Source organism: Mercenaria mercenaria, chromosome 3 (assembly GCF_021730395.1).
Source record: "Mercenaria mercenaria strain notata chromosome 3, MADL_Memer_1, whole genome shotgun sequence".
NCBI classification, from domain to species: Eukaryota; Metazoa; Mollusca; class Bivalvia; order Venerida; family Veneridae; genus Mercenaria; species Mercenaria mercenaria.
Window position 1 is genome coordinate 45,068,633 of NC_069363.1, and position 16,979 is coordinate 45,085,611.

The 16,979-nt window shown below is 35.4% G+C and overlaps 1 protein-coding gene across 1 annotated transcript in view; it reads right to left on the minus strand.

The window, feature by feature from the left end:
• Positions 1-866: 866 nt before the first annotated feature.
• Positions 867-16,979, minus strand: part of LOC123524923 (transmembrane protein 65-like) — a 32,969-nt gene continuing 16,856 nt past the window's right edge. Inside the window, exons 2-7 of the mRNA XM_045303539.2 lie at positions 16,034-16,075; positions 12,382-12,449; positions 6,133-6,187; positions 4,835-4,877; positions 4,061-4,166; positions 867-2,080 (exon numbers count right to left, since the gene is read on the minus strand). Coding sequence (XP_045159474.2) covers positions 1,979-2,080; positions 4,061-4,166; positions 4,835-4,877; positions 6,133-6,187; positions 12,382-12,449; positions 16,034-16,075 — 416 coding nt within the window. The 3' untranslated portion in view covers positions 867-1,978. The remainder of the gene's footprint in view (positions 2,081-4,060; positions 4,167-4,834; positions 4,878-6,132; positions 6,188-12,381; positions 12,450-16,033; positions 16,076-16,979) is intronic.

Here is a 16,979-nt window from a genome sequence, read left to right on the forward strand (position 1 = left end):
ACATTATTTTGATAAGGGTAAATACATGTTGATGCATTTCTGTTTTCTGTTTTTCATGTCAAAATCATTAGTGATCAGTATTTTTATACGAAAGCGGGTGGGGTAAGGTATTTACATAATTTATGTGTTGTGTTCAGACCAATTTAGAGTCCTCGAGTAGAATAATGTTAATGCATGTTCACCTACATTTAAGACCTAAACTGAGATTTTGTTTCTACAAATTTAATCTGTTAAGAAAGTTTAAAGTTAGAACAAGAGTGAGCTTCTGGCATGCTCGACTTTTCTCAGTGATTGACTCTGAATTAAAGCTTTGCCAGTAAAAGGGGCAAAATAGTCTACAGCTTTGAATGTAACAGAGATACTGGACATTATATAAAACTTAACCAAAAAAATGTTAGTTAAAAAGTGGCATAACTGTCAAAATTCAGATCAAGAGTTATAAGGATTTTTCTTCTGGTGTAGACTTATGCATTATTGTGTGGCCTAAACTGTTGGATTTTGTCTCCAAGTTTTGTGTCCGCGCGCTTAATTTATGTCGATAAAAAACCTCCAGTTTTGAGACCCCAACTCCAGCTGAAAAATGGCAAACCTCCAGTTTTGGGATTCTGAACTTATCACGTGTATGCTCATGGTGCGGCTCAAATGTAACAATTCTTCTGCCACATGCCATAAACAGTTAAAACTATTATAGAAGGCAGTAAAAAAGGAAAAAGCATTATTGGTAAAAAGAAAATTGCTGTAGCAAAATAACCATCTGGCTACAACTTTATTTTGTGCAAGGTTAGAACTTGTGTACAAAGGGCAACACATAACATCTGCTTTGTTTCTCAAACAACAAGGCAGCTGGGTAATATTTTTTCTATTCTTAGAGTATCCATTTATTAGTATATCAAGATCAATGTTATGTATAAATCTGTACATTCCAACAAAGAAGAGATGTAAAATATTACATACGAATCTTACATCTAGAATATTACATATTATATGAATACTGCATCTAGATATTACATTTGAACACATCACATTACACCTTGAGGTAGGCAATGTTGAAGCATTCCATTTCATGTAATCAAATTAAGGGTATTTTGAAAGACATTTCTGATGTCCACATCCTACCACTAAGAGTGAGCTATTTTGAGTAAAGTCCAAGGTGAAAACTGTGCCTTAACTATTAAGTAATGTTGGTTAATTAAATTCTTGTCCTACAGATACAGACTATATTAAATTAAGCTGTACTCCATTCTTAAATATAAGGTAAAAACTAGTGTTGTATAGACAAGACTTTGTTTTAAAATTTTCCAAGATCTTCTTAAGTTTTTACCTCATGTCAGGTGGAAATATGAAATATCAATAAGGAATGCAAAAAACTATTAAATATTTAAAGCTTGACCAGTCATCCGCCACCTTAAAATTTAAAGGTCCTATCATCCTGAATATAAAAATGAAGAAGATTGGCCCTTTTAATCCTTTGTGACAAATTATCCTCATATAGGTATTTCTGACATTGAAAATCTAAATCTGCCAGCAAAAAACATTTCAGTCAATGTCAGTAAAAAAATGTTTCTGCCTAATGACTGGAAAAAAATACATAATTGTTTTTCATCTTGTGTGTTTTAAACACATTGAAAGATAAAACTTCTCTGACTGCACACTTTAAAAATGTAGCCAAGGATCAAAACATTCAAATTTCTAGAAGCTAATTAGCAATAAAAATATCTAAGTTTTAAAGTTACATACACTATTTATATCAGTTTAAAATAAGCAATTCACCTATAACTTGTGTAACATGTATAACCACATTCATTAAAACATTCCAGAAATCCATCCTCTAGCTTAAGCCTATGGAAAAGGTTCAGTGTCCTACTTGGATGAACATTACCCACTATAGTTAACAATCATCTATATGATATGCTGCAAACACCTGGGACCTCTACAAGGACTTGGATCTATTCCTACTAAATTTGTTATTAGTTTACTATCAAGATGGTTCCTCTTCTGGATTGGCCTTTTCTTTGGGTTCATAGAGCAGAAGTGGAAACATTCCTAGTATACAGCCTATAGAAACACCTATAGCTTTACCCTGAAATAACATATTGTATATAAATTGAAAAAGTATTTTTACAACAAGAAGTATATGACAGGACTAAGTATGTGCCAATATATAAGTTAACAGATATTGTCTATGCAGACAATAATTACTGCTACTAGACGAATCAAGAGGGCCATGATGGCCCTATATTGCTCAAGTTTTAGCAGGATTTCCCAAGGAACATCCAGATTTTTCCACTACATATCAAACAAGATTTTTTCACTACATATCAAACAAGAAGATTTTTCCACTACATATCAAACAAGATTTTTCCACTACATATCAAACAAGATTTTTCCACTACATATCGAACAAGTTTTTCCACTACATATCAAACAAGAAGATTTTTTCCACTACATATCAAACAAGACTTTTCCACTACATATCAAACAAGATTTTTCCACTATAATTATACATACATTATATAGGGAAAAATGACTATGCCCCGGTGGCCACAATTTTTGCCAAATTGAAATAATTTGAACAAGAGCTGTCTCCATAGGATGACACATGCCCCCGATGGCACTTTGAATGAATAGTTATGGCCGATGTTAGAGTTTAGGACCTTTGACCTACGGAGCTGGGTCTTGCGCGCGACACATCGTCTTACTGTGTCACACATTCATGCGTATTTATTTTAAAATCCATGCATGAATCACAAAGATATGGACCGGACACGCCCATCAATGCACTATCATGAAAAATGACCTTTAACGTCTAAGTGTGACCTGGACCTTTGAGCTACGGACCTGGGTCTTGCGCACGACACGTCGTCTTACTGTGGTACACATTCATGCCAAGTTATTTGAAAATCCATCCATGGATGACAAAGATATGGACCGGACACGCCCATCAATGCACTATCCTTTAACGTCTAAGTGTGACCTTGACCTTTCAGCTACAGACCTGGGTCTTGCGCGCGACACGTCGTCTTACTGTGGTACACATTCATGCCAAGTTATTTGAAAATCCATCCATGGATGACAAAGATATGGACCGGACACGCCCATCAATGCACTATCCTTTAAAGTCTAAGTGTGACCTTGACCTTTGAGCTACGGACCTGGGTCTTGCGCACGACACGTCGTCTTACTGTGGTACACATTCATGCCAAGTTATTTGAAAATCCATCCATCGATGACAAAGATATGGACCGGACACGAAAATTGCGGACAGGCTGACAGACCGACAGACCGACGGACGGACAGACGGTTCAAAAACTATATGCCTCCCTTTGGGGGCATAAAAATTTCTGTAGACAGTCAAAGAAGGACCATTTGTGTGAAATTATTGTAAAATCTGGCCAGCAATTTCATATAAGAATTTTTTTTAAGTTTCCACTATATACATATAGGGAAAAGTGACCATGCCCTTTGACAGCCATGTTTTTTGACAAATAGATTAATTTGAACAATCTTGGCAGAGGGTCAAACAAAGATCATTTGGGGTGAAATTATCTTAAAAATTGGCCAGCTGCAGTGAGTTTCATACAGAAAGATTTTTGTAAATTCCATTTAATACATAGTTACAGGGAAAAGCGACCACTCCCCCTGGTTGCCATGCTTTTTGTAGAATCCGAATAATTAGAAACATTTTGGTAGAGGGTTACAAAAGGACCATTTGTGTGAAATTATTTCAAAATAGGGCAAGCAGTTTAGATGTTGTTTGAAGATATTTCTATTTTTAGCTCTGGCGGCCCCTATGTGCAACCAAGCAGAACAGCTTGAACAATTTTGGAAGAAGACCACCCAAGAAACATCCTGGCCAGTTATAATCAACTTTTATCACAAGGTTTCAGTGGATATGTCGTTTAAACAAAAGTGTGGACAGATGGACCCTGGACAGTGAGTGATCACAATAGCTCACCCCAAGCACTTTGTGCTCAGGTTAGCTAAAAAAGGATAATTTACAAATTATAATCTCAACTTGTGAGATTTGTTCATTATTGAGGCAAGATAGATATATTCTTACTATATTGGAAGCCCATCTTGTGGAAGACATGTCAACTTGTTCTGGAGTTAGTGCTGGTGCTTTCACTCCAAATTTACTTGTAACCACCTCAACATAATGTGCAGTTCTACAATAGGAAGACAAACAAGGTTGAAGCATTAGCCTTATAGCCAATTCTGGATTTATACATTTGAGCCGTGCCATGGGAAAACCAACATAGTGGGTGTGCGACCAGCATGGATCCAGACCAGCCTGCGCATCCGCGCAGTCTGGTCAGGATCCATGCTGTTCGCTAACAGTTTCTTCAATTCCAATAGGCTTTAAAAGCGAACAGCATGGAGCCTGACCAGACTGCGCGGATGCGCAGGCTGGTCTGGATCCATGCTGGTCGCACACGCACTATGTTGGTTTTCCCATGGCACGGCTCATTTGCTTAATAACAGAATGGCTATGATTTAATCAATTTCAGACACAAACTTGTAAGAATGTAAGGTTGCTTAGTAATGAAGGAAAGGTCCTTTTTACAATCAAGTTCCATACCAGCTATTTATTTAACATGATCCTGGGGTTTATAAGGCAGCAAAATGTTTTTATACATGTATATCAACTGTAACTGAGTAGACAGTAGAGGCTCATCTGCCAAACTAACAATGACAAAGGAATCACCTACACGTTTCCATAGTGGCACTATATACAGATTGTCGAAGTTACAAATAATATAAAATAACAGATGATGGCGATATTTAATGATTTGTTTATCATTTCTTCTGTGTTTCCCCTGTTCAAGTTACTTACTGTACACCAGCCAAATCTGAGATCCAGTTCCCAAGGGCAGCAGCTAAAAGAAAAGAAATGTAAATGTGAAAATAAAATACATAAATACAAAATAGAGGTTATACAAAATTGATGGACTGTTACTTCAAGGTTTCAAAAGATTTCTCCTTCCTTGAAATCATTTGCTATGTTAATTACAAATACTTTTCCTTCCAACTAAATGCAATTAATACCCCACAATGTCCCTCTGTCTCAGGGAAAGTGAAATGTAGTGATACTGACCTTTGACCTTCAAGTGTAACTTTGACCTTGGACCTTGTGACTAGGGTAACACTGACACAAAGACATGCTCTTTGCATGTCATCTTGATGCGGTCAACAATTAATGCTAATTTCTTCAGTGGTAATAGAAGATAAGGAGTAGATACAAATTTAAGCTATTTAATGATAATTGACATTTATCTGTGACCTTGACCTGCATTGTACACTCTGCATGTCATGGCGTAGAGGTTAACAACTGATGCTAATTTTATGACATTCATTCAGTGGTTTAGAGGATATGGAGCTAAAATGAATTTAAGCTATTTCATATCTGACCTGTAACCTTGACCTTGGACATAGTGACCTGGCTTGTATGCTCTGCACCTTATATTGATGAAATAAACTACTGGTGTTAGTTTTATGAAAATAATATTCCAAGCAATTTAGACAGTATTGAGCTGACACAACGACTACCGTATTTGACTTTTCACCTCCAATTGTGGCACTGACCATGGACCTAGTGTTATGGGTTGTGTGTTCTGCATATAGTCTTGATGTGGGTGCAAACTGATGCTAGTTTTATAAAAGAAAAATCACAGCAGTTAAGGTGGGGGGGGGGGGGGGGGGAGTGTAATACGTCGTACAAATAATTTCACTCTGGCTGCGCCCTCGTAAAATTATTGCGCCCGACGTATAACCGCCCATTGTGCATAAATAGTGTTAAAACACTCTTTTGCTATAAATTATTTCTTAAGCATAGTACATATACTGCAGCAAACTGGATGATGATCAATATCTAACTTTCTTCATTTAGAAGGAGTCAGAAGGAGTCTTTTGGACTAGTAAGAGAGCAGCTGGTTTACAGCTTGCCGTTCAATTATTACAAAAAAGCAAGTTAAAAATAACCTCATGGGTACTCTTAACCTTCGGTCATTTTTTTGTTGTTTCCAAACAAATTTTAATTATACTGACCTGTAGAGATGGGCTGGAATAATTAATTTAAGTGTAATTAATTTAAAATTATAAAAGTATGCTGGTATGTGATTTTGCTGTAATTACCTGCCATAGTAGAGATACCGAACATAGCACCAAACTTAAACTCAATGTACTCTCCCTGTAAAGAAAACAACAATTTATTATACAACATGTATGCTTTGTCTAGTAAGTGATCAATACACCAATTCATTCATTTTGAACAATCAGAGAACAGCTGTATTCGAGTGGATCACTCCTTACAGTAATATTATTTGTCCTGAACAACTCTTAGTCACAACTTTTTTGTATTATAACACACAGATATTATATGTTTTAATTATATATAATGGAAAACAACGATCAATAATTTTCCTTATAATCATTTCTGTTGTGGTGTTGTTCATGGTGCTCAAATCTACCGAGACCAACAACGTCGTTCTTTAAATTGTGCTGCAGAAATGTGGAAAAGAAATGAAGCTACCGGTATTTGAGCCGCACCATAAGAAAACCAACATAGTGCATTTGCGACCAGCATGGATCCAGACCAGCCTGCGCATCTGCGCAGTCTGGTCAGAATCCATGCTGTTCGCTGTCAAAGCCTATAGTAATTAGAGAAACCATTAGCGAACAGCATCACCAGGATCCTGACCAGACTGTGCAGATGCGCAGGCTGGTCTGGATCCATGCTGGTCGCAAATGTACTATGTTGGTTTTCTCATGGCGCGGCTGACTTGTCTCAGCTATATCAACTTCCTTTCTTTTCAAGTCCTACTGTAACAGTGAACTGCTCCAAGTTTGTGTGTAGTAATGAAAGTATACAAGTGCTTTTCTAACTAAATAAGTATGCATAATATCAATTTTGATAGCTTTTTAAGATTTATAGAAATGTCAAAAAGAATTCTGTTTTTCTAAAAAAATGTTTTCTGAAAAGTATATCATCACAGGAGCTACAAACAAAAACATGAAGAAATATATAATATTTTGGACAGTCAGGGGTGTAACTGTTTTAAGTTATGTAACCTGTTTCAGTGTCTTTTTCAAGCATTTTATAACTTGTATTTTAATACAGTCAAACTTGTGCTAGCGACCACCTGTGAATAGCGACCACCTGTCGACAACGACCGGTCTCTGGTCCCCCCGTAGAAAAATGCTCATAAAAAGGCCGTGAATAGCGACCATCTGGCGACCGTGACCAGCGACCGGCCTAATTCATTCCCAAGAGCCATATTTGCCCCCCAATAACGACCAAGCTGGACCGTTCCGGCATGAAAATATTTGAAATCCACCTAAATTTCACGACTTTCGCATTATAGCAAACATAATAAGTACTGCGTGATTGATGTTTGCAAGTTTGCACCGGCCGAATTAATATATAGAACATAAAGAAAGCAAGAAGCTGTAAAAATACTTTTTATCAGCATGATAATGGCGAACTGAGAAGTGACCCTTCCCCCCGAATAAAGATCACCTGTGAACAAAGACCACTTTTGCTTGTTCCGAAGAGTGGTCTTTGTTCACAGGTTTGACTGTAGTTATAAAATATAGTTAACTCAGGTAAGTTATTAAAAAAAAAGTCCTTTTGCTGTTCTCACAAAGTGACCTTTAAAGTGAAATTAGTAGCAAACTGTGGTTAATTCAATTCTCTTTTAGTCTGATCATGACCTGATAAGCATAATGGGATGTAAAGAGTTTTATGGCTTTAAAACTTTTGCATAAAACATTATCAGCCTTGGTAAAAAAGTTTACTGTATAGCTAGAAAGATAAAAGTTCAAGGATTCAGGAAATAATTGCATTAGTCTCATTCAAAATGAGGAATTTGCACAGGAGGGCTTTGTAATATTTTATGATAACTGAAACAAGTACTGAAAGTATTAGCAATAACTCAAATCGTGGCCTCAACGCGAAACTAGTCTATCTGCTTCTATTTCTATATACACATAGACTAATTTCGCGTTGAGGCCACGAAATGGGTTATAAACTAGGCTAACTTGAAACAGTTACACCCCTGACTGTTGGACAAAGTGATTTTCAGAACATAACTATTCTTTGCACCATTGTGATAAGAAAACTGTATATTTACATGACTGATGGCTTACATAAAGATTGAAACATTGTTCCATAATGTACACAGTAATTCCTTTTAACAGAATTTCACTGTGTTTCATTTCGGACTGTAATGAGACCATCCTATTTTCCATAGCAAAAATCGAGAAGCTGACAAATAACAATCAAGAGGCTGTGTTTATTTAATGCCCCCAAGATGGAAAAGTTCTGAGAGGTTCGATCTGCCAGATAATTGAGGTCTGACAATGAAAATCAATCAGGAAATTTCCCATCTAAAGCTACAATACTGTAAGGGAAACTAACAGTGCAAATCAAATTTACACCATTGTCTTCTGGCATTTCTGTTCTTCAATAGCATATAACCTTTAGACAGTTTGACAGAAGTATTATATTGTCTATACAGGAGAAGAATACTGATGCAAATATTGTCACTGCCCTGTCTTTTGGTGCCATTTTAAGCAACTGATTTCAGTTATATCTTTGCAAGAATAAATAACTGGCTTTAAGCCTTTTACATTTTACAGACTATATTGGCAAGCAATAAAGGTCCATACCAGAAGGGGAATTTATGCATGCTGCTCTGGGAACTACAATTTTTTATATTAAAACTTCAAACTGAAGGACCAGTCACTAAATTACCCCAAAAAAGACCCATCTTGTACTTGTAAATTATATAATTAACCACTGAGTCCAACATTCTTGTGTGACTGACAAAGGCATAGAAATAGACAAATGGATGGACAAATGGACGAAGTAAAATACTGTCCATATTCTACCTATGACTTTCTATTAAATGTTTCAGGTTTCATGAAAATATCTCTAAAAGACTTGTACTTTATAAGTTACTGCAGAATCCAACACCAGGGACTAGAAAACCAACAAACAAACTGCATGTAAGTCCTCTTTGTTGACAGACATGAGTGGCAACCTGACTTTAGTTAAACATTGCAAGTTAAGAACATGCCACAAGTCTGTAGAACCCTGTCTTAAATTACAACAGTATTCCTACAGATTTGCACATTTTTTTTTAATGTGAAAAAAAGTTCTTTCATACCAGTAATATGTTGAAAATTGGATAATAGAGACAGCAAGGTGATTCAATCAATACAGTTACTGTACACTCAAACAACAAGTGAATCTGCTTATAGAAAGTATCCCAGATCCTATTAACATCCTAATTAGCCTTTCTATCTGACGTGATAACGGCTAAAGCAGTAGCTCCACTATCTGAACATTTCTTAGTTAAAGGAGGGCCATACTTACATTATATTGTTAGGAAAGACTAATTACGAGGGGTGTTCAATAAATACCCGGAAAAGTGCTCTCATTTCTTTATTTCTAGTCTCATTTTGCTAAAATTTAAAAATATGACGGAAATGAACAACTGAATTCAAATACCTAAATTACAGATTTCAGAACATGCACAATATTTATTTGTCGTCTCCTAGGCAACGCCATCACTTCAAAAGCGGCCCAACGTCATTATGATGCTGTCATATCACACTCAATTAATCAATACTACTTGTGATTACCATTGATTCAATGTTTATCACCATTAAATGCATTTTACACCTTCCTAAGAATAAATACCGTATTTTCCCGTATTAACGCCCCCGGGGGCGTAACATTTTCCAAAGAGGGGGCGTTTATTTGAGGTAAAAAAAAATAAAAAATGAAATTTTTTACAAAACTTAAAAACATGGTTCAAACTAGCTGTAAAGTGTTTCTGTGTTGTTTAATCCCCCCAAAACGTAACTATTTGGCATCCAATTTAATGCAGTGTGTCTTTTATGCATTTAAATACGGTACCTCGTGTATTTCATGTCTGGCTTTTTGACACGCTCGCGACACTACACATTACGTCATTACCCAAACAGCTGTGTACACCGATAACATTTTCCTTAGTACATGCGGGTAGCTAATTGCGCAATACACAATGTCAATGGTTTGACACGCTGCTGGGCCTGCTTTTAAATTAAAAGTTCTTAAAACTGCCGAAGAAAAGGGTATATCGTAGACACATTGCTGCAAGTTTGTTTAAAGTCGGCAGGAAGTGTGTGCGCGAGTGGAGTAAAAACAAAATAAAAAATGTATTTACCGTTTAATTTTCTGTTACGTACCGTACTTAGTACAAATGTTTTGGACTTACGGTACATGGACTGTTTAAAAGTGTGTTTAATTTTTAATACATTGGACTTTAGTACTGTAAATTACTTAATTATGTGGACTTATAAAAAAGAGGTAGGTGATTTTTTCCCTTCTTGTTGACTTTCTTTCCCTCCAAAATGGGTGGGGGGCGTTAATTAGAGGGGGGGCCTTAATTCGGGAAAATACGGTAAATACTGTTCATATGATGTTGGTGTCGTACTGGAGAAATTGTACTCTGAACTGATGCCCTATCAAGGAGCTCTTTAATTTATTAAATGTGACTGAACGTTATTTTTCATGTCTGTAACACAAGTCCTCAGCTTGACCACTTTTAAACGTCATGTCCCACTAATAAAATTTTGTTTTCTTCAGGGCATTGTCCCTTAAACCTTTTTCAGCATAGCATTTGTCTCTTTCCTTGATTTTCGATTCAAAACACAAAATGTTATCTCACATATCCGTTCAACACTGATTTTCAAGCGATGACCAACTCAATATGCCTGCCAAATAATTTAATGATGTCACATTTATAATTTGACATTATTGGCGTAACGCTTACTTTTCATATCAATATTCACCCAATTTAAGAAAAGGTAGCTTGAAAACTACGTAAGTGGCAAGTAATGTTTTAGCCCATGTAAAATAGAAAAAGAGACAAAATTGGGCCGGATGACGTCACATGACGTTGCCATGGGGACTCACATTTACTTATTATTTATCCAAAGACAATCTAATTTTGACATATCAACTCAGTATTCCCTAATCTATATTTTGTAGCATTTTCATTTATTTTTGATGATACATGAAGAATTGAGAGCACTTTTCCGGAAATTTATTGAACGCCCCTCGTACATAACCAAGTTATTTTATCAATTTTTTTATTATTAAGGCAATGATAATAACTTGCATGAAAAACTGTAACCAAAAACTTTCTAAGTTAAACAAGGGCCATAATTTACATTAAATTCAACCAAAAGTTATATTCCTTGGTTATTTTAGTATGTGTGAAGAAACAGAAGTCCTGCAAGTTTGTACAGTTTCAATCCAAAACATACAATGGTTACTGAGATATGACCTTGAACACAAAATGTTAACCAAAGTGATTTCAACTAATGCAAAGGTGAGCAGAATAGGTCTCACTTATTCTTCAAATTGTCCAGCTAAAATCATTCTACATGCCATTTTTTTATCGCCATGGCAACTATTTGAATACAGCTTGATAATTACTGCTAAAACCTTTGAATCACCATCATCATTTCACTAATGAGTCGCATTGCAGGCAAGTCAATGATTTTTCTTCTTATTTATACCTGTGTTTGATTTCATGAAGGACACAATATTGTAGTCAATAAGAACAAAAATAAAATGTTAGGAAAATAAAGTAACTCAGCCATACTGCTTTTACTTTGATATTCCAAACACTGGAACATCTCCCAAACACTGTCTTTTTATAATGTAGCTGTCAGCAATACATCAGTTTACAAAATGCTGTATGGCTTCTTTGGAGTATGGAAGACACAATAATGGGATGTAATCAGGAATAACTCAATTATTAAAATTGATGGTGGTCTCAAATTTTCTGAGAAAGTAAAACATGGGACATTGACAGAAGCTTAAAGATACTGCTGCAAAGCCTCTTCAGGGCGTAATGTGTATGCTCTCTTGAAAAAAAGTCTATATTTTGTTGTTCCTAAAGGACACTTGTGCATTTACTGCCAAATGGTATATGTCACAAAAAAGCAACATCAATAAAATTTTTGAAGATAAAGAGATACAATTTAATAAGGTTTTTTATTTACTAAGTATTTCATTTAAAAACAGCAGCCATTTTAGACAAAGTTATCACACCGTGTTAATTTAGTAACAGAACAGAAATGATCCAGGCAACAACTGGTTTCAAGAGCAATTTCCGTTAAAACAGACCTTGCGGATAAAATCAAGACAGATTATTGACTAAGCTTGGAATGGAAATGAAGGTCTACAGAGAAATTTCTGCCAACACAGATCTTGATGACAAGATTACTATACAAAAATAACTAACTGAGGAAATTACAAGTAAAATCACCTCAGCTAAAAGCTCGAGTGAATTATTGCAACCTTCTGAAAAATGTTGTACTTACAGCAAGAATCATCAAGAAGTTGTCGAGGAAACCAAAACCAATAAATGGTAGAGCATTATGAAGAGCCACTGAAAAACAAAACATATCTTCATGGAATATGATACTGTAATGTAAGGAAAAGGTATCAATTTTCAAAACTAATTTATATTCTATAACATAAAATGATACCTCGATCCATTCAGATTCTGGAATTCTTTGTTATAGTTAGTTTGTGCAAATTCCATGGGAATCTATTTGGGCCATTTTGAAAGTTATGTTTGTTCGATATATAGTTCTGTTTACAAGGTATAGTCTCAAAATGAATAAATGTCAAAAAATCTTTTATATCATGTGTTTTTTCTTAAGTTAAAACACCTGGTTTTTACCAAACACTAATAAATTTTGTTGAACACAAGCTATATATATATCCCTGAAGGTAACTGATACCCCCAGGTATCACTTTGGTATTAGGGGACACAAAATGATATCATCATGACCTTTAACCCCACAAGTGAGACCTTGACATAAGACCTAGTGACCTGGGTCATGCACTAAGAACGCATGACCCAATGTGGTTTTTTTTAGCAACTGATGCTAATATGTTTTATGAAAATCCTTTGATATAAAGAAGACCAGAGGCACAGTAAATAGATCTGGACCTGGGATGAAATAAATACAACAAAACAGATAAAATACTCTGTTTTCAAAGAAGAGACAACATCTGTCTGTCTGGTCATAATTTTTCATCCTATAGGTCCAACTCTAGTACCTGTGGAGCAAACACCAATCTCTATTATAATGAGCTAGTGACCTTGGTTATATCTTATGTATTTCTTGTGTTATTACAATGGTGAACATAAATCTTAATATGTGTATCTATTTGAAAATCAATGGACTTATTCAGTTAATAAATTCTATCAGTGGGTCATTTTTTATGCCAGTAATTATTATTGGAAAATATCAAAACTCAGAGAAAGCTGAAGGAAATTAATGATATCATCACCAATTTAATCAAAGGACAGCTGTGGGAAATTACTGTTATTATCTTCAGGACAAAACTGTGTTGCTTAGTTACAACAGTTTGTGCGTCTGAATATTACAAGGGAATACAGAAATCAGGCTGTGACTTTCCTGCAACATATGATTTATTCATGAACTCTTTATGGTGTACCGGATTGTTATGTTTTCTGAAATAATTCAACAATTATTGAAGTACTATACTAGATATTATTACAAGTACATATTCATTTTTAAAGTAAGTTCAGTTACATGAAACCTCAAGCATCAACATTTTTCCATACTGACATTCAAATTTATTTTCGGGTGTGTCATGTCATCAAATCAAGAGGCACCGTGCAGCTGGATATACAGCTGACATTTTGACACTGTTTCTTCCTCTTTACATGATTATGTAGTCACCAAATGGCAAATGAGCCACAAATTTCAATTTAAATGGTTTTTTTAAAACTTCCAGAATTTGTCGATGATATTAAAAAAATGACAAGGTTACATATAAGTTCTCATGCCATTTTTTCAACCAATGGAAGTGGATTGAATCCAGTTTGGCAATGCAAACGATAAAATCTGGGAGGATAGGTAACAAGAGCGACATTCCCAGAGTTCACAAGCCTTTTCATTGCCAAGTCGGGCTCAATCCACTTCCGTTGGTTGAAAAAAAAAGGCGTAAGAGTTAAAATTGTAACCTTGTCATTTTTTTAATATCATCGGCAAATTCTGAATATTTTAAAGAAGCATTTAAATCGAAAGCTGTGTATTTAGTGAGTATAAGTGTAAAGAATTTCAAATTGGAGAAATAACAGTTAAATCACTGCGGGTAGTCAACATGGCAGCTTTAATTTATGTCCAGCCGCAGAGTACCTATGATCAAATCATAAGCAGTAATCAGTCAGGGGCATTTTTAAGTTATGCAACCTATTTCAGTCACTTTTTCAAGCATTTTATAACCTGTATTAGTTATGAAAATATAGTTAACTGAGATAAGTTATTCAAAAAAAAGTCTTTTTGCTGTTCTCACAAAGTGACCTTTAAAGTGTAATTAGTAGCAAACTGTGGTTAATCAAATTCTCTTTTAGTCTGATCATGACCTGATAAGCATAATGGGATGTTAAGAGTTTTATAGCTTTAAAACTTTTGCCTAAAATCTTATCAGCCTTGCATAAAAAAATTTACTACATAATTGGAAAGATAAAAGGTCAAGGATGCAGGAAATAATTGCATTAGTCTCATTCAAAATGAGGAATTGGCACAGGAGGGGTTTGTAATATTTTATGATAACTGAAACAAGTTATGAAAGTATAGGCAGTAACTGAAATGAGTTATAAACTGCTATAACTTGAAACAGTTACACCCCTGACTGGTAATGTCTGTTTAATGTAATTGTCTCAGTGATAAAAATCAATCTTAGTCTTGTTCTTTCATGGATTAAAACTGCACCCCTAAAGTTGTGTCATATTTTGTCTGCACAACTCAAGCATATTTCTTAAATCTAATAATCTATAGATAATTCATGAACAAATCTCTGAACTATTCACTGCCTGCTCATGCTGAAAAAAATGACACAGTTAACAGCAGCTGTCTAAAGACATGGCGTTCGACTATTTGAGGTCCTTCCACCTAATATTTAGCTTAAAAGCTTTAGCAAAGGTCTCTATAAAGTTGAAAATTGGGCATATTTTTTGTCAAAGTGTAAACCTGAGTAACGCAACTTGCCATGTCAGGTCACCTCATGACTCCTAAAAGACATGACTTTTGGATACATGTAATCTAAAAATGGTAGCTTCTTAAAAACATACTTACATGCAAAACTTGCACAAAGCTTTTATCTTTGAAAGAAGCATTATTTATAAAGGGACATAATTCTTATAAAATAAAAGCTAGAGTTATGTAACTTGCCCTGTAAAGCTACAGTCACTCATACGGATATGTCCGTGCGTTGAGGTACGGTGCGGATACGATTAGTCTGTGGGTGTATAACTACGGAGCAGTACGTCTTAGTACGGCAAAAATGATGAGAAACAGGAAACAAACAAAACAATACAGGACGCGAATAAGTACAGATAGGTACGAGGTACTACGTTGAATTACGTTTTACTTCGCCTTGCAACTTGCCCAGTGCACGGACGGGTCTGCAGTAAACTACAATGGACTATGCTTAAGTATGAGCAGCCTCGGACAACTATGTTCAGCTACGGCGAGATACGTTACTGCATGGATAACTACGTTTAAGTATGTTTAACTACGGATGAATAAGTTTCAGCCAAGATGGCCTGAAGTCATGCTCAAATGGCTACGGATTAATACGAATGACTACTCTGAGGTACGGTTCAGGTACGGATCAATACGGATTACTACGTTTCTGTCCGTAGCTAGACGTAGTATCCGCGCCGTATGTGTGACTGGGGTATAAGGTCATCTCAGAATGCTGAAGACATGATATGTAAACAAATATTTTAATTAACCTTTAGCCTGCTAAATTTCTAAAATGGACTGGTCAATCATTCAATTTTAGCAATACCATTTATTATTCTAAGGGGTTTTCACTGAAAATTTACTGGCTGAATAGCGAACAGTGCAGACCATGATCAGACTGCACAGATGTGCAGTGCAGGCTGATCTTGGTCTGCACCCAGGGTTAAAATACAGTTCCAATTACCTTTTTTCAACTGTTCACCAGTTGGAGGTGCATGTGTTGAACCTGAAAAATATAATAAACATAAATAAGCTAATTTATATCTAAAAATTACTTACCCCTGAAAGTTTATCTCCTGCCAAGTTACGTTGAAGTATAATATCTGATACACTGACATACAACTGTATCTCAAATAATTATCTCAAAGTGTTTGGTGGGCTTCAAATAAATGAGTAATCTAAAGTGAACTGTTTTTCTCCAAATAAGAACAAACAGAAAAAAAATCTTCTGATAAAATAGAAAAGAGAACATAAATAAAGTGAAAACCTGCTTAATGTTTTCAACATTAATATTTTTCTATTTACGTCTTGAAGATATTATCTGCCCTTTACATTTTCTAAGTTACTGGAATTTTCTGCCAACATAATTAATTATATAATATCCCATTAAAACACAAGACTTTTTTAATAACAAGAGCTGTCCGTAAGACAGCCAAGCTCGACTATTCGAAATATTGACCCAGACGCAGGAAAATATTACCCAAAAAAGTTAAATATCAAAAGAGTTTTAAGTTCAAAAGCGGGAATAATTTGACCAAAATGCATATCAGTTATGGGAATTGCTGCTATCAACTAGTTTTATAACCCCGAAGGCACATGAGAAGTTTCAATTCAATATCTGCATTAGTTTTGGAGATAGAAACTTGCATGTAAAACTTTAACCAGTTTTCAAAGTCCAAAAGGGGGCATAATTTGCCCAGAATACATGCCAGAGTTATGGGACTTGATCCAGTGAGGTTAGTAATTGATCTAGAAAAAGAAACAAGAGATCACAGAGAGATCTTGGCGCCCACCAATGTGCCATTTTTGAGTGTTCCAAATTTCAAGACTTATTGACTACCTCAAGGTCAAATTTCATTTCCGTACACAACACTGTGCATGTGGTCCAAATTCGAAAGCTGTAGCTCGAG